This window comes from Procambarus clarkii, chromosome 28, assembly GCF_040958095.1.
Source record: "Procambarus clarkii isolate CNS0578487 chromosome 28, FALCON_Pclarkii_2.0, whole genome shotgun sequence".
Classification (NCBI taxonomy): Eukaryota; Metazoa; Arthropoda; class Malacostraca; order Decapoda; family Cambaridae; genus Procambarus; species Procambarus clarkii.
In genome coordinates, this window is record NC_091177.1 from 5,325,656 (window position 1) to 5,344,585 (window position 18,930).

Below are 18,930 nucleotides of genomic sequence, written 5' to 3' on the forward strand. Positions count from 1 at the left end.
CACTGCTGGGTGAACAGAGGCTACAGTTAAGGATTTGCACCCAGTAAATCCTCCCTGGCTATCTTGAGATCTTCTTGTGACGATTTCGGGGTTTAGCGTCCCCGTGGCCTGGTCCTTGACCAGGCCTCTTTTTTTGTTACACCCCCCCAGGAAGCAGCCCGTAGCAGCTGTCTAACTCCCAAGTACCTATTTACTGCTAGGTAACAGTAAATCAGGGTGAAAGAAACATTTTTGCCCATTTGTCTCCGCCTCCACCGGGAATAGAACCAGGAACCTCAGGACTACGAATCCAAAGCGTTGTCATGTGATGCAAACACAGGGCCTCTTGTAAAGTTTAAAGTGAATCCTGGCAAGGAAAGTACATCCAAAGAGAAGGGTCTCATAGACTACATGGTTGTGAAAAACTACCAGAAGACTATGAAAACAAGGACCATGCTGTCATTATTCACAACTATTAGTCTAATACTAACCTGTAGTATAATATGCTTAAGAAGGTTAACATAGGCACATGCAGCATTGTTAGAGTTACAAGACAGCCTGCTTACTGAGGTCAACAATGCCAAATAAAAGAGGGCTGGACTGTCAGAGATAAGCTATGCAGAGGACAAGGCAGCACTGACATATACCTCAAGATTACAGGAAAAGTGAATACAGTACAGAGACCCCCATTATCTACAGTACATAGAGACCCCCCATTATCTGATTCTGTGTGTGATATAAAAGGCCAAGATCCACTTCTCCAACCCCCATTTACTGAAGCATATCTTGCTCAATTATCTGAAAAGTTTTGCTGTAAGTTGGAATACACTCATTAAAAACAAAACAAAAATCTTTCTTACATGTATGTCAGTATATTCCTATAAAATGCTATTACAGGTATTTTTAGCATGTATCTATAAAAATACATACCAATACCAAAATAAAATATATTTCTGAGAAATTATAATGCACATGTTCTCTTCAGTTATCAGGAATTTAAGTTAAAGATACCCCAGAGGTATCGATTAACCAAGATAATAGGGGGTCGACTGTATGATTACAATAACATCAGATACCAGAGTATCCGAAGTTGAAATTAAATCAACGCTGAGAAATAGAACTTTTGACCAACCAAACATAAAAATACTTCACAATAAAATCATGGGTGCTGCTGCTGATAGGTTGACTCAACCAAGTTTCTACTTGCCCTTTCAACCAAAAGTCAATTAAATTGTACCTGACAAGCTGGTACTTTATCACTGAAGTGGCCATAATAAATTGAAGAATTGTATACAGCATCCAAAACTTCACAAAGAAACTAGACCAAAGGTATTTCAGGGAAAAGAATCTTGACCAAAATAGCCCTACAAGACAGACACAGTTCTACTAGCAAAGTATCACAAGTATTTCATAAAGCTTTGTTATAAGACCAGTAGCATCTTGGTGAGAGACTGATATTCCAGTCTCGTTTTGCCTTCTTGAGGGAGTTTTGTTAATACAGTACACAATTTGCAGTGGAAATGAAGGGAAGGCAGTACAGTATTTTGACATGTCAGGAATTCTTTTTTTTTTTAAGTCATTTTGCATTTTAATTGAAGTAGTTCATTAGTTCTTATTTCTTTTCATCTCAGAAAGAGCACTTTGCAGTTGGGTGTTAACAGATTCCCTAATCAAGCTTTTCTTTTTGGCAGGAAGCAAAACAATCTAATCACAGTCCCCTCATGGGAGAGTTCTCCACCATCACACAGAGGTGCATAAGGTCCCTTGTAATCACAACTACTGTATTAGAAATGTGTAGTTCTCGTCGTTTCTACGAAACGCCTTTCCCGTACTTATTTTTTATTCCAAGTTTCATATTTTCTCTGTGCCTAATCTGATCATAACCACACATCTCAATCTATACATTGTCCATATAACAAAATAGCTACAGATATTTCCGTGTAAAATTTACTATTCTTTGCTACCACTTTTTTCTCTTCATTTGTATATTTTCAAAATAGGTTTATACTTTGAATACTTTAGGAAATATTCCCTTCTCTACCCTGAGTCCATCTACCTTTATCCCTTTATCATACAACCTTTTCTCATACTCAAGAGTAGGGTAGCATTTTCAAAACATTTTTACCAAATATTTTGGTTAATGTCAAATCCAAACTTTCTATTGAAAAGCTCTAACAGCAATTTAAAAAATATACATATATTTTTAATTCAACAGATAGCATAACACACGTACCAATAGAGGGCACTCAAAGCAGCCTACAAAATGTTTTAACTAATATACGTTTAAAATATGGAAAAGCGATGACCCATTCAAATGGTTAACCAAGTTATTTGATGCAACATTTTGATTTATCTTAATTTCAACACAACAAACGAGAGAAGTTAGATCAATACAGGTTATATGAAGACTGCTCAAGATTTTGCAATTGCTATTCTTCCGTTACCTTGAAGTGGTTTGGAGGATCAGTGTGTCCCTCCCCTCCCCATACCCCAATCTGTGCCCAAGTGTCCAGATCTCATTACAGGCAGTTTGGTCAACCTCAACTCAAGTGTCAACATAAGTCTGAGTACTCACCATTTATTTTTCCTCCTGATGTAGTCCTTCTCAGACAGGTTCACTAAGTATATCATAGGTTTACTGGTTATAAGCAAGTGCTTATTTAGCACTTCAATCTGAAAACAATGGGAACAACTGCATTAGAAACCTCATTTGACACAAGCTTACATCTTCCTTACATAATTTTTAGTTAAATAATATTAAAAATCAATTATGAAAAATATTGGGGATTGGGGGGGGGGGGGCTGGTTTAAGTAATTATTCAATACAAATCTGTATTGATACTTCAAAGCTTTTCAAATTCATTCAACACGGTTTACAAACAGCTTTTGATAAACTCAAGGTGCACGTGAAGACACAAAGTTTGGGTCGAGACAGTGTCTAAGAATATTTGTAACATTGGGATTCTTGGTTCAGTTGACAAATCTATCCATGGTCAAAATATTATAATATGTAGACCATTTTCTTTGAACCTTACTAACATGTATATTACAAGTTTATGCAGTCTTCCTGAGGAGAATGAACACCTGAGCACTCTTGCGCAAGTCTTATTGAGATTATATAAGATTTGATTACTCTAACCTTATCTCAAGTAGGCTATTGACACAATAATGTTATAAAAATCAAGGAGACCACAAGAGACGTCACTCATGACGAAACCAAGAAATAAATGTGCACTGAACGATGACACATTCCAGACCTTATAATTAATCCAAGCATAGCAGATTCGTAGATACCAATGTAGACACTCGCCAAAGCTAAGCACAGTGATGTTAATGATACAAGCTAAGCACAGTGATGTTAATGATACAAACTAAGTGCTAAAGCTGCACAAAGTGTAACCCATGTGTTTAATAATGGTGTATGGCAGACCCTTGGTATATGCAAGCTTTGTCTTCATGGTTTTTATTATGTTTGTCTTGCAGCCTCTCACATTAACATGCCGAAAGAGCAGAGCTCAATCCCCGCAAGCACAACTAGGTGAATACAACTAGGTGAATACACACACACACACACACACCTGTATCAATTATAGACCTGTATCATTGACAAGTGTAATAGTGAAAGTATTGGAAAAAATAATAAAAACTAAATGGGATAAAACACCTGGAGAGAAATGATATAATATCAGACAGATGGTATGGCTTTCAATCTGGAAGATTCTGTGTATCGAATTTACTCAGTTTCTATGATCGAGCCACAGAGATTTTACAGGAAAGAGATGGTTGGGTTGACTGCATCTATCTGGACCTAAAAAAAGGCTTTCGACAGAGTGCCACATAAGAGGTTGTTCTGGAAACTGGAAAATATTGGAGGGGGTGACAGGTAAGCTTCTAACATGGATGAAAAATTTTCTGACTGATACAAAAATGAGGGCAGTAATCAGAGGCAATGACTGAAGAAATGTCACAAGTAGAGTACCACAGGGTTCAGTTCTTGCACCAGTGATGTTTATTGTCTACATAAATGCTCTACCAGTTGGTATACAGAATTATATGAACATGTTTGCTGATGATGCTTAGATAATAGGAAGGATAAGAAACTTAGATGATTGTCATGGCCTTCAAGAAGACCTGGACACAAAATAAGTACATGGAGCACCACTTGGCAAATGGAATTTAATGTTAATAAATGCCATGTTATGGAATGTGGAATAGGAGAACATAGACCCAACACAACCTATAAATTATGTGAGATATCTTTAAAGAATTCTGATAAAGAAAGAGATCTAGGGGTGGCTCTAGATAGAAAACTATCACCTGAGGACCACATAAAGAACGTTGTGCGAGGAGCCTATGCCACGCTTTCTAACTTCAGAGTTGCTTTTAAATACATGGATGGCAAAATACTAAAGAAATTGTTCATGACTTTTGTTAGGCCAAAGCTAGAATATGCAGCAGTTGTGTGGTGCCTGGCACCACAGGGCGCCTGACAGCTGGGTGGACAGCGCTTCTGATTCGTAGTCCTGAGGTTCCGGGTTCAATCCCCGGTGGAGGCGGAGACATATGGGCAAAATGTTTCTTTCATCCAGATGCTCCTGTTACCTAACAGTAAATAGGTACCTAAGAGTTAGACAGCTGCTACGGGCTGCTTCCTGGGAGTGGAGGCCTGGTTGAGGACCGGGCCACGGGGACACTAACCCCCGAAATCATCTCAAGATAACCTCTGCCCATATCTTAAGAAGCACATCAACAAACTGGAAAAGGTGCAAAGATATGCTACTAAGTGGCTTCCAGAACTGAAGGGCAAGAGCTACGAGGAGAGGTTAGAGGCATTAAATATACCAAAACTAGAAGACAGAAGAAAAAGAGGTGATATGATCACAAACAGTAACAGGAATTGATAAAATCGACAGGGGGAAGATTTCCTGAGACCTGGAACTTCAAGAACAAGAGGTCATAGATTTAAACTAGCTAAACACAGATGCCGAAGAAATATATGAAAATTCAGTTTCGCAAACAGAGTGGTAGACGGTTGGAACAAGTTAGGTGAGGTGGTGGTGGAGGCCAAGACCGTCAGTAGTTTCAAAGCGTTATATGACAAAGAGTGCTGGGAAGATGGGACACCACGAGCGTAGCTCTCATCCTGTAACTACACTTAGGTAATTACACACACACACACACACACACACATGATGTTTAGCAGGTGCAATGGCAGAACAATACGGCATAAATGAAACTAGAGACATTGATAAGCTATATGGATGTAAGAAAATATTTCTTCACCCTAAGAGTATTGAGTAAATGAAGTGAACTAGAAGAGGAGATAAGCAAGGCCAATACCAGATCCAAGTTCGCATGTAGATATGAAGAGATTTTTTGTGGGTTGGAAAGCCACAACATTAGATGAACAACAACTAAATATGTGGAGCCTAGGGGTAGATATTTGGTCCTACAGGCACACTTAGGCAAGCAGAGAATGTACCCACACACACAGTGATAGAGGCCGACTCCATACACAGTGTCAAATGTAGATATGATAGGTTCTGTACACCAGTTGATTGACAGTTGAGAGGCAGGACCAAAGAGCTAGAGTTCAACCCCCCACAAGCACAACTAGGTGAATACAGTCCAACACACACATTCACATCTCCATCTTCTTATGTGTGGTTTGGTCATCACACATTCCTTACTCGTTTCTTCCATTTCTACACAATTTATTCGTTTCCAAATACATTACAGTGTGGTTAGTTTTGTGTCAATAAAGTTATTCCACATTTTCCCATAAATTCTTAATCTTAAAATTCATGGGGTCAAATGAATGCATTCCCCAAAGTACCTAGAGCAATTGCATAGGAACCTTTCTATTCCTCACCTAAACTATTCATATACACTTGAAAATTTGCGTACATTTTACTTTTATGAGTGAAACTAAGAATTTTTCTTAATCTAATTTCAAGTAACATTATATTCCCCCTCACCATTATCACCACACACAACAACCACACCAAAACTCACCTCTTTGCTGTCCCACTCAGCAAATCGCACATGTTTCTTCTCCTCTTGCAAGAGTGTTCTAACCTTGCAAACACAGTCAAACTCGGGCTTCAGCTTCTTATCTCCACCTCGCTCCACCAATTTAAACAGCTTATCATACACTGCTTCGATATATTCGATATCCTGCAAAGAAACGTATGTCGATATCAGACGAATACTCATGCAATTTTATTTTTTCCGAGAGCAGTTGGTAAGATGCCACAACATTCCATTTCTTACCTAAGTTACAGAAAAGGCAAAATAACAAACCTTCAATCGCAGCTCATCAAGAATAATTTCCAAATCACGAACAGGGTTAACATCTCCTTCCACATGAGTCACATCATCATCTTCAAATGCCCCTGTAATAGGTAACATAAAACCCGATTATATAAAATAGTCTTTCGTTACCATATACTGTACACCATGGATATCAGATGGCACATATCCTATTTTTACTATGAAATGAACCAATTACAATGAAATGAATCAATTACAATGAAATGAACCATGATAAAAAAAAGTCAAAATTTAAAGTTTCAGGGAGGTCAGAATATGAGAAAGTTTTATACATAAAAAGGATTACACAATCTGTATGGCTCATAAGGATGATATGATCTATATGAATGATGCAAAAGATGAAATGATCTAAATAGTGTACACACACAGGATAATACGATCTGTATGTCTTGAAAGTAGGATGATACAAAATATATATGGATCATAAACAGAATGGCATGATAAGTTTTTATATGATTGAAAAGCAAACATCCACATAAACAAATAATACTGTAAATCTAAAAGCCATTTATGTACATTTCAGAGCTCTTTTCGGGTATCAAGCTAGAATGTTTCTCTGCACTACATGACAATAAATCTGAGTGTTCTCGTCATACATGACGAGATCACTCAAGTGTTCAATGACAAGAACAGCAAGTGTTCTTGCCTGACATCAAGACCTTAAAAGACACTTGTCTTGTAAGGTTACAAGTATTCTTGTCATTCATCATCAGGGGTCAAGTTAACCATCATTCACTTTGATTCAGCGTAAAACACCAATGATACAACAAAGAATACTGACAAGCATAAAAAAAAGTATAGAGAATATGAAAACAACATCCTTTTTTATTTGTAGAAGGAGAAGGGATTACAGTAATCTATTACTTTGTAAAATGTTTGAGAAAACATACATAACGTATTAAGTAACCTATGTACTGTATATTGTGTATTGTATAATTCATCAATAAGACACTTTAACTGTAATTAAACATGGTTGAAAAAATAAATACAGTACTCTGTACAGTACTAGAAAAAACCACAATACTGTATCCTCGATCCAGCATAAATACATTACCAAACAGTTTTCGTTTCTTCAGTGATAATGAACCTACAGTACAAGATTTACCACCTTCCACACTATGCTGTTACACTTCAACAGTTATCCAATACAGATGCACAACGAAAAAGAAACGTAATGTAACCCAACTTACGAGTTAGATGAAAGAGTGCGTCGCAGGCCTTGATGTGAGAGAGGAAGGCATTTCCCAAGCCTTGCCCCTCGGCTGCACCTTTCACTAGGCCAGCAATGTCAGTCACATTCAAGAATGCAGGAACTTTGCTACAAAAAAAAAGAAAAGAAATGTGTGCTTATGAGATCTGCATACAATTATTAATAATTATATATATTTAAAAATCCACAGAAGATTAATTGGTAAAAGTAACAATTATCTATATTAGAAAACTAAGAACTTAGATTAATAAATTACCGCAGGCTAACTTCTAAACGGCAATTCAGGATGGATACAGAAAGTAAACTAAGATTGATTTCTTCCAATTAAAGATTTTAGGTAATCAGGAGAGGCATCCCTGGTCAAAATGTTAGCATACCTCACAATACAGTATTGGTAAATAGTCTTAGGCCTAACAAGTCAAATCCTCCCCTCCACCTCCCACCTAACTCATGGTCCAAACAATATTATAACTCATGGCTCAAACAATATTATAAAGTAGAAAACTATGAAAAAAATACAAACATACCTGACAGGTTTGTGGAACTGACACAAGAACTCAAATCTCTCATCTGGTACAGGTACCCTACGTGCAGAGGAAAACAACAGTTATGATAATGGCTTTTGCGTGTACTAGGTGTAGCATTTTTATTTCACAAAATTCTAAAATTAACAAGCTTCCCCCAAACAATTTATTACCACATGTATTGCATTCATTCTCATTAACCTTCCAATGACCAGGTTACTCAAAAGTATTCCATCGAGTTGTGGTTATTTGAAAATGCAGTAGTCAACAAATCAATTCAGGACAAATCAAGTATGGTAGAGGAATAAATCACGGATGACAATTTAAAACACAAGAGGATCTTCTTGAGGTTATCTTGAGATGATTTCAGGACTTTTTAGTGTCCCCGCGGACCGGTCCTCGACCAGGCCTCCACCCCCCAAGAAGCAGCCCGTGACAGCTGACTAACACCCAGGTACCTATTTTACTGCTAGGTAACAGGGGCATAGGGTGAAAGAAACTCTGCCCATTGTTTCTCGCCGGCACCTGGGATTGAACCCAGGACCACAGGATCACAATTCCAGCGTGCTGTCCGCTCGGCTCCCCCTAATCACATATGGCGAATGAAGCACAAGACGAAATCGCAAATAGTGACTGGAGCAGTGTGGGGTAAACACTTTTCCAATACCAAATTAATCCACCATATAACACCTCATAGATTTCCTCTATGATCTCAGCATCTCAACCAAACTAACCCTTGGCATTACAAAACTACCTTTATAAGACAAGGTTGAATTTGATGGGTATACTGTATAACAGACTCTGGTTCAGCTAAAAATTACTTGTATCCTTTTCTACCCTTCTAATTACTTGTTGAGATAAACCAGACCTTAGTCATACACAAGGACAGAAAGAACACTACCCCGAAGTTAATTACATACAGTGCTACCTCCGTTTTAGAATTTAATCCGTTCCCAGAGATGGTTCGAAAACCGAAAATTATAAAAACGAAACAAATTTTCCCATAAGAATTAATGTAAATTGAATTAATCTGTTCCACACCCCCAAAAATATTAACTTAAAAATACATTTTATACATACTACTACAGACTGTACTTATATTTTGTACAACATTATGTACAAGTATATCTTACCTTTATTGAGGACTCTTGTTGGCATATGAAGACAGTGAGAAAGGGGGGAGGAGTAGAGGTGTTATTGTTTGGAAGGGGAGTCACCTTTCATTATAATAGCAGTGATGACATTTCTGGGGTACTCTATCTCTTACGTTTCACAGCCATACCACTAGGATCTTGTTGTGACTCACTGCTTGCTTGTCTTACTAAGAATCTGTCTATAGACACTTGTTTTTCCTTGTTTTAACACTTGTCTGTAGTGAGACATCACATTGTCTCACATTGAATGATCTCTTGTTTTTTCTCTATCATCATCCTCACAACTATTTTCTTAGGTTGAACTTTACCATTAACTTTCTTGGAACTCATGGTGTGATATATAATAAGAACTTTTATGTTCAGAAACCAAAAAAGCACAAAAACAATGAAATTCTTCACAAAGCATTCAAACGCTGTCGTAGGCGGGAGATGCTAGTAAACTGAAGTGCGCCATGTGCTTGATAGGCCCATGTGTGTATCAACAAACTCGAATACTGAGTCAATTTTTTTTTAAGAAATTGAGCTCAAGAACCGAAAAATTCGAAAACAGGGGCATTCGAAAACCGAGATTCCACTGTAATTTTCAGGCTCATAAGTTCTGACACAGATTCCAGGTTCAACCTTGATGTTGAATAGACATTTGGATGCCTGCTCTACCTGATGGAAACCGGCTAACAGAATGCAATTATTGTCCTTTGGGTCATGAGACTGCCATCTGGCATTCCTTTTCAACAGCCTACTTTTCGATGCCTGGCACCCTTATCATCACCTGGGGTCACAGGAAAGATAGATTTTTTTCTTGTTTCTGTTTTCTGGTTGGTTCTTCAGATGGAGTGATGGTGATCAGTGGCAGCTTGGCCTAGAGGTACCGGGAGTTGGCAGATTCTGGGACTCTTGGTGTGCCATCAGTGTGGTAGACACCTTGCTTTTGCTCTACTGGACCTCACTGGAAAAAGTTGCTGAATAAATCTGATTGGGTTTAGAGTACAGTATTAGGGGGGGGGGAGGCCTTCAGAATTTAGTTGTTTGGCTTCAACTTTACTCAGCTATCCAGTTACAGGAAGCCTGATGCATTATCATTTATGGCCATTAGGTGTTGATAGATAGTCTTTCAGTTGGTTCTATGTATGGGGTGGATACTGGGGCTTGCCTTCCTTGGGGGATGCCAGGGTGTCACCAAGCACCTGTAGCTCAGTGTGTGCATATCTGCCATAAGGTGCAGCAATTCTTCCACAAACAATCGACATATAGCCACCAAGCTCTCAACTCTCACTGACATTTGAGGGCACTTCTCTGTACGATTCACAAATGAGAGCAAAAATTAAATTATTTGATGGAATTTTCACACAGGACTTTACATCACTGAAATATATGTACTGTACTAGTAATCTATATCTTCACCTTAGATAAAACTAGTACCATTCATTAACATGAGCGTGAGCGAGAAAGGTACCCCTGTGGTGTCATACCTTGAGATGCAAACAGGATGCTGTGATAAGTATAGATTGGTGTGATATTGTTTTCTAGATATTGTATGCACATAATATTGAAGGAAACAAAATCTTATGAAAAACCTAGGTAATCTCTACCATAGACACTTAACTATTCAGTACTGGACAGCAAACAAATATAATACTGGATACTTATTTTCATTTGGATCGATGGTGCAAAAGGGGAAGTTCTCAGCTTGTGCCGATGATTTGGTGAGGACATTGAAAAAGGTCGACTTGCCAACGTTAGGAAGACCAACAATGCCAACCTTCAGATTTGTTCCCACACGGCCAATCAGTGGCCGGGGCTCAGGAGCTGCAGCCTTTTTGGGTGGCATTTCCAGTTACTATGATGAGAAACAAAATAGAAACATTTTAAAATTAATATTCTGTTTGCTAAATAAAAAGTAAAAGTGAAAGAACATTACTAAATAACCTATGAGTCTTTATACATACATACATACTGTATCCTGGAAAATAATGTAATAAGTACTGGTATTCCATAAAGATAATCTCTTTACTGTCTGTCTTACACATAACTTACTGGGAATAAAACATACTGTACTGTAAACAAATCCACAAGGGCCCTGATGAGGGTTCGAACCTACGTTCAGGATGATCCCAGACGGGATGATTTTATTCATTTTATTCAATAGCGTGATTCATTCATCACGCTATTGTGATTTCTGTGTATACTGTATTGTATTTCTTTTGGGCTTAGACAAATACTAAAAGTTCCATATGTACTGTACTGTATCAAGCACTGGTAATGTTTCTGGCTGTACAAGGACAACCCCAACCATTATACACTCTTGCATATCATACTAATGGTAATCTTTAAAAAAAAAAAAATCTAAAAAGACAGTCTTTTTACAAGATGCTTCTTAGAAAAGTTCCATTCTTGGAGAGTACAAGTGGAATCTTGCCCAAGTATTCCATTTATTTTCTAGTGTTCAATAGAATATGAATGAACATTTAATACCAAATTTAATACAGAATTTCAAAGGCTGACTTAGTTCATAAAAACAGGAGCAAGTATTCTATATGCTTATTTAGTTTTTATTACAATAATTCATCGTGTCGAGGGACAGGAAGCCAGAGTGTATTCATACACGTTAAACCTTTATCGAGGTCGCCTACCCCTCTAAGGTCGAACTACTGACCCCCGCCCAAGATGCAATCCCACAACAAGCTGACTAACTCCTGAGTACCTACTTACTGCTAGGTGAATTGGTGCATTAGATGAAAGAAAATATGCCCAACCATTTTTGTCCAGCCCGGAATTCGAGCCCAGAATTCTTAAAATTCTGGAAAATATTCAGAATTCTCTAAAATATTAAACCTGAAGTATGGAAAGACTAAAGATCACTTACTTAGGTATGTAAGAGAATTGATTTAACAAAAGAGGCAAAGTCAAGAGCAAGACAAATTGAAAAATTAGAAAATACTGTACAGTAGCACTGTATATTCACAATGGAAATACTTACTGCAACAGGCCAACAAGTAATGGTGCCATATGAACATGGTCGTGAGAAATACCAATCAATCAGAAGAAGAGTGGATCATATATTTTCCCCCCATGAAAGGACCACAATGGGGAGATCAGGTTTAACTGATCATCATCTTTCAACTTACTAATATACCCTGTAGGGTTAATACAGAAATTTTGAGGCAATCTCATAAACGAGATTTTGAGATTGCAGGCGCCTTCAATACCATATTCACAGATGTTGCATCCACCTACCACTCACACCTACATGAGCAGTACAGTAATCATATACTGTATTGTGATTACTCCTCCTCATTCACATCATGAATAGGTACTGCTCAGCGTACATATGAGCGCCAGCGAGAAACAATGGGCAGAGTTTCTTTCACCCTATGCCCCCTGTTACCTAGCAGTAAAATAGGTACCTGGGTGTTAGTCAGCTGTCATGGGCTGCTTCCTGGGGGTGGAGGCCTGGTCGAGGACCAGGCCGCGGGGACACTAAAAAGCCCTGAAATCATCTCAAGATAACCTCAAGATATGCCAACTCTCAGGTTCCAGTGAAGTCATCATTTCAGCAGCTCACCAGTAACACTTCTTCCTACTACAGCACAGTACAACTATTGTGTAATCTTAAGGAGGCCAACATACAACAATAGGATACGCAAAAGCATTTTTTATAGAATTTTTGTTTTTCCCGAGACATTATAATTCATTTTGTCAAGAACAAGCAGCCTGTATGTACTACTGTATATACACATTAGTCTTACACTGAAGTTCCCCAAAAGTCGAACTACAGTACTGACCTTGCCCAGGATGCAACCCCAACACAGTTGACTACAGGGCCATAGGAAAGCTGCTGCTGTTTCTGTTGGGGTCTGATAAAGACCTTTTGTGCCCTCTATAATCTTTTTTCAAGCTACCATTTACAGGATAAGTATAGGGTGCAAAATAAACAAGCCGCCTTCAGCAGCGCCAATCAAATCAATCAGATGACCAACTCCCATGTTCCTATTTACTGCTAAGTGAACAAAGGCATTAGGTGAAAGGGAAGGTGCCTAACCATTTTTGTCTCACCCGGGATTCAAATCCAAGATTCAAAATTATGAATCGAGAATGAAACCAAAGGTTATCCTTTTGCTCTTGGGCCCAACCTGTTGATAAAATATAAATGCCTAAAAAGTGCCACTCTGAGTAAGACACTCAGCTGCTCCCTAAAGGCACGATCCTACTAGTCCCATGAAGAGGACTGTGCTTGGTCGGGGTAGATTGACATTCTGCCTCAGTACAACATTGATTTTTGTTCCACTATTATTACAGTACCAATCATGCTGGTGTTGGGAATATTTTTTTAAATTTCTTAATGTGCAGCCTATATGACTTAAAAAAAAAGGGCATTTACAATCACTCCAAAGCCCTTCTAAACAATTTCTTGGCAACATAAGAACCACTAAGCAATGTTCTCGTTAACCTAATGGTTGGGCCACAAGATGGCTGTTGCTACCCGACTGGAAAAAATGAACAATAAAGAATGGACAGAAGAGGGGGCACTGGAACAAATGAGTGTCCCATTTTTGTTGTTGTTCTATATATCACGTGGATGCTCCTAATGGAAAGTGTCATATAGAAGCAGGAATAAAAGCCAACTGGGTTCAACTCTCCTGTGCTGGCTGTCATGTCAAAAGAAAGTTGCATGGACAGAAGCATCTAGCAGAAGTGAGGGCCGCACACCACTGTGCATAAATCCCAACCAGAAGAGACATCAGCCATCAAGAAGAAAGGCTACTGAAAGCTGCACTTTCACAACACAGGAGGGTGGATATTGGAAAGGTTCCAGGACACAAAATGCAGTTATCATCCAGAACTTGAAGCTCTGTTGTCAGTACAGGACATCACTGAGAAAAATGCTTTTAATGTGGAGAACTTTTGAAAGGTCGTGAGTGAAAGGTCTACGATGTCTTCATAGCACAGAACATTGTTGTATAGTGCAGGAGTTCAGGAACAAGGACTCAGTCTGAGACTGCCAGATAGAGAACATAGTGAATGAGTAGCCAGATAAAGCAGGCATTTTTCCAGACTGCACAAGTGTTATTTATGGCCTAAAATAATGATTCCTGGAACCATCACATGGTATGTTGGAAGGTGCTGATCAAAAGTGCCCCCTATATCAAACGAGGTGAACCCTGAGTGATGCAGGAGAGCAGGAAGCTCACTGACCCTATTGTGTGTAGCAAGGGCCACCAGAAAGTGTCTTCAGAGTGAGGTTTAGAATGAAGACAATACAGTACCCCCTAAATCAGTCAGAACTAAGAATGTTTAGTGCCTTATAAAAAAATAAAAAAAAAGAGCTGGGTGTTCAGTTCAGTGGAACATGGTAAGAATGACGTGATGAAAATAAATGAAACAGAACAAGGATAACTAGTGGAGCACCAGATACAAATGGAGAGCTAGCCCAAGCACCTCATACTAGTGACAGAGGAAGGGGCTTGAAGACGATGAATGAGGATCAACACCAGCTGCTTCTATAAAGACAATAGCAATTCTACCAAAGAAACTCCACATGCAAGGATAGGCCGACAGTATGGATGGCACCATGTAACACTGACTGTCAGCCTTCAGCATGAAGGCTAGGGAAAGGAACATATAACAAACTGTCAACATTGTGCATGAAGACCATGTAATACCGACTGCCAACCTTCTGCACGAGAGGTAGGGAAGATAGCCAGGGGCACCTTGAGAGCAGGACCAGGAACTAGGGCTTAATCGGTTCTAGTGGAGAGAGTAGAATCACATGACCCACTAAGCTCTCCAATTTCAAGAACATCAAAATCATCTGGACCAGAGGAAACATATGAGCCAACTCCCACTAAATAGTTTCAGCTATGAATGCGGAGCATCCAATGCAAAAACATTGCATTTGTGGAATGAAGCATCATACATAGGGATCTTGTGATGCCTTCTGACACAAATTTACATGGAAAATGTTAAACTGGGCAGAAGTGAGACAGGCGTTGTGCTAACACATTTGAATGTGGACTAATATGGGAAATATATCCAGAGAATTCAAAAGAAAAGCTATGGACAGCATCCAGCACCACAGAAAGAGGGATTTAAGAGGAAATTCCCCCACCCCCACCCCTTTGAAACAAGACACCGGGGAACAGCATCTAGGATTCCAGCCGAGCTCCTAAGGAGTGTGATACTTTTGAGTGTTATTAAAATCAGCATTTCCAGAATGTTGGTGTGAACCTGCAATATCGAGGACCACCACCCCAGCCCAGCATGGTAAAGGATAGCGACAATGCTATGACCTACATTGAACACATAAAGATATCAAGAGCCATGGACAGGAATCCTATTAAGACCCACCGAGGCTCCACTAGGTAGCAATTCCCAACCTTTTAGTTCGGAAGACCCCTTGAATTCTATCCTATTATAAATATTTTGCAAGTTCTTGGGAGACCCCCTACTTAGCTGAAAGGGGTAAATTACAAAATAAGACATGTAAAGCAATTGGGTTAATAAATAATAATTTACTCTAAATAAAATATTACAAGTGTACTGAAAGTCGAAAAGTCAAAAGTCAAAAAGTCGAAAATCAGAAAACTCCAGTATGGCAGCAGGAAGCTGTTTCTGGAAACTTTCCTTTTTAAGACTACTCATAGCCCAGTTGATAGAGCTTCGGTCTCACACACGTGGGGGTCCTCAGTTCGAGACCCATACAGCCCAGGTGAATGGAATGTTTATTTCCACGGAGTGTGGATGACAATTTATATTACAAGTGTATTTATTTCCTATTTTGCTTTATTAAATACTGCTTTATTAATATAAAAAATTACAAAAATTTTCACTTTACATCTGGCTTGATGGTTGCAAACATTGTGTATATTTTATAATGATTCTGTGTTAATACAATTGTTTTCGTAAAGTTGTTAATGAACAAAAATTTACGTTCTATTGTTTTATAATACATTCACAATTGAAAATAACACATTTCAATAGAATAACATTGATACTAATTGTCTCTTAATCTAATGTGCAACCTGGGCTTTTGCAACTTCTTGCGGAACTCCGGGCACATTCTCATGAAACCCCAGTATTCCACAGAACCCTGGATGGAGAATCACTGCCCGAGGCCAAAGACTGACCTTTCTCATTTGTTGTTGTTGTTGTTCTAGATTCAGCTACTGGAAAACTGCTGTAGCCCAAAATACAGTAGTTGTTTAACTCCTAGGTACTGTATTTATACTGTATATTGTTAAGTGAATAGAGGTTTCAAGAAAAAGGAAATATGCACAAACATCTAAATCAGCATTTCTCAAACTTTTTACTCTTATGGAACCCTGGAAATAATTTTTGTCTTAAGGAATTCCTTGCAAAAAAATATTATTTATAAAAAAGATAATATTTTTGAGATTCATCTAAAAAATAGATAGAGAGAATTATCACATGGGGCCTGACGGCTGAGTGGACACGCTTGAGGTTTGTAGTCCTAAGAGTCTGAGTTCAATCCCTGGTAGAGGCAGAAAGAAATGGGCAGAGTTTCTTTCACCCTGATGCACCTGTTTTCCTAGTAGTAAATAGGTACTACTTCGTGGCAGAGTAGATCTGTAAATAGTACAGTCTCCGTGGCATAGTGGTTGATACCTGGTTGATACCTGGTTGATGGGGTTCTGGGAGCTCTTCTACTCCCCAAGCCCGGCCTGAGGCCAGGCTTGACTTGTGAGAGTTTGGTCCACTAGGCTGTTGCTTGGAGTGGCCCGCAGGCCTACATACCCACCACAGCCCGGTTGGTCCGGCACTCCTTGGAGGAATAAATCTAGTTTCCTCTTGAAGATGTCCACGGTTGTTCCGGCAATATTTCTTATGCTTGCTGGGAGGACGTTGAACAACTGCGGACCTCTGATGTTTATACAGTGTTCTCTGATTGTGCCTATGGCACCTCTGCTCTTCACTGGTTCTATTCTGCATTTTCTTCCATATCTTTAAGACGCTCGTTTGGCGTTTCACGAGCGCTTTGTCCTGGGTTCGTATCCTGGCCGGGGAGGATTTACTGGGCGCAAATCCTTAGTTAACTGTAGCCTCTGTTTAACTCAACAGTAAAATGGGTACTTGATTATAAAAACGATTCTTCGCGGGCGTCATATTCTAGGGAACATAGGATTAAGGACCTGCCCAAAACGCTACACATACTAGTGGCTCTACAGGACTGTAAGAACTCTTGTATATACAAATAATAATAATAATAATAATAAAAAAAGGTATCTGGGAGTTAAGACAGCTCCAACGGGCTTCTTCCTGGGGATGTGTGTGTGTGTAAAAATTAGGATTAAGGACTTGCCCAAAAGGCTATGCGTGCTAGTAGCTGTACAAGACTGTAAGAACTCTTGTATATATAAATAAAAAATACATGCATCTTGTCCACATCAAGACCACTAGAGATGGTGGTCCTTAGGTAAATTTATAATCTGTAAATACTCTACATTTGGCCAGACCAAATTAAGAAGTGCAGTAAATGTTCATTGTTTAATATAGGCCTGGTTAATAACCAATAATACACTATTCAGAATACCACAGCAATAATTTAACCATAGATATTCCAAAAATACAAAACAACCCGATTTAAAATTTGCACATTATGTTTCCATAGCACACACAAACAGAAATAATTCATGATTTCAGGTTGCTGCCCCCTGTTCAATGTTCCTAACCTAACATACCCTATATGAACAAGGATATAAACAAAATCTATGCCAACATAATGCAATCAGTAAAGTCTGGGCGCAAAATCTCCTTCAATAAGCTGATGCCACACACACACAGGTAATTACAAACTTAGGTAATTAGACTTTGGTAATTAAATACCCAGCCATTTAAACGAGGCCTGGCCGTCACAACTCCCACGTTACAGCTAATCAGTATTATACAGGAAACTAATTCTCCCCTCCCCCCTACTCTACTAACCTCCTCGCCGGCCTGTAACCTACACTAGCCACTACAATATACCGTACTAATTATACATCAGGGGGCAGGATACTAGGCGAATACAGCTGGCAGCGGCCCCAACACCCACACCGGCTGGATCAAACCACCACCTCCCACCCTTCAATACAACCCTCCTACACTCATCAAATACCACACTACACCCTGTAAGAATTAAGCTGCTGTACCCAGCTAGTGAGATATGGAGAAAAAGTTGGCCTGCCTGGGTGCAAAGTGGTTTATTTTACCTAAATTTCAATAACTGGGAGGTCGGGGTCTGCCACCAAAACAAACCCAACGTGGGAGAGACAGATGACGGATAAATATTTATATTTATGGTATCCAAGCTGAATTGAAGCCTAACTAAGTATGAAAAATGTGTTGTTAAATACAATATAGTAAAAAAAAGTGTTTCAATGTATATAGTTAGTACGGTTTACAGGAAGATATACGACTAAATTCCCGTTCTTTGCGTTCGTTTCATGCTTGAGGGACTACGAAGATAAATGTAATCGTTACTGATGAACTTAATATTTGAAATTATATCGCACTATATACAAGAAGAACATTGCGCGTATTTTTCTATGTATAAATTCAAATTAGAAAATAACAGAAGATAGTGAATTTTTAATATAACTAAAACCACACAATTTTGAGTATTTTTCCCCCCCTTAGGACAGCCATGTTCTGCTAACGTATTTTTTTTATACCTGATTTACCTGAGGGCCGCTAACCCTAGTGGCTTCGACGAGGACAGGAAGCCGGCGGCTTG

The 18,930-nt window shown here is 38.9% G+C and overlaps 1 protein-coding gene across 6 annotated transcripts in view; it reads right to left on the minus strand.

Annotated features, from left to right (window-relative positions):
* The window catches only part of LOC123755047 (obg-like ATPase 1), a 95,041-nt gene extending 76,480 nt beyond the window's left edge, over nt 1-18,561 (minus strand). The window contains exons 1-7 of one of the 6 annotated variants that reach the window (XM_069332818.1): nt 18,407-18,561; nt 10,844-11,037; nt 8,050-8,106; nt 7,503-7,630; nt 6,283-6,374; nt 5,995-6,156; nt 2,555-2,652 (exon numbers count right to left, since the gene is read on the minus strand). In XM_069332818.1, the coding sequence (XP_069188919.1) occupies nt 2,555-2,652; nt 5,995-6,156; nt 6,283-6,374; nt 7,503-7,630; nt 8,050-8,106; nt 10,844-11,028 (722 nt within the window). In that variant the 5' untranslated portion in view covers nt 11,029-11,037; nt 18,407-18,561. Of the gene's footprint in view, nt 1-2,554; nt 2,653-5,994; nt 6,157-6,282; nt 6,375-7,502; nt 7,631-8,049; nt 8,111-10,843; nt 11,038-18,140; nt 18,163-18,182; nt 18,279-18,406 lie in introns of those variants that run through there. The other 5 variants (XM_045737501.2, XM_069332819.1, XM_069332820.1 and 2 more) reach the window with 5 other exon arrangements.
* Between the last annotated feature and the right edge of the window lie 369 nt (nt 18,562-18,930).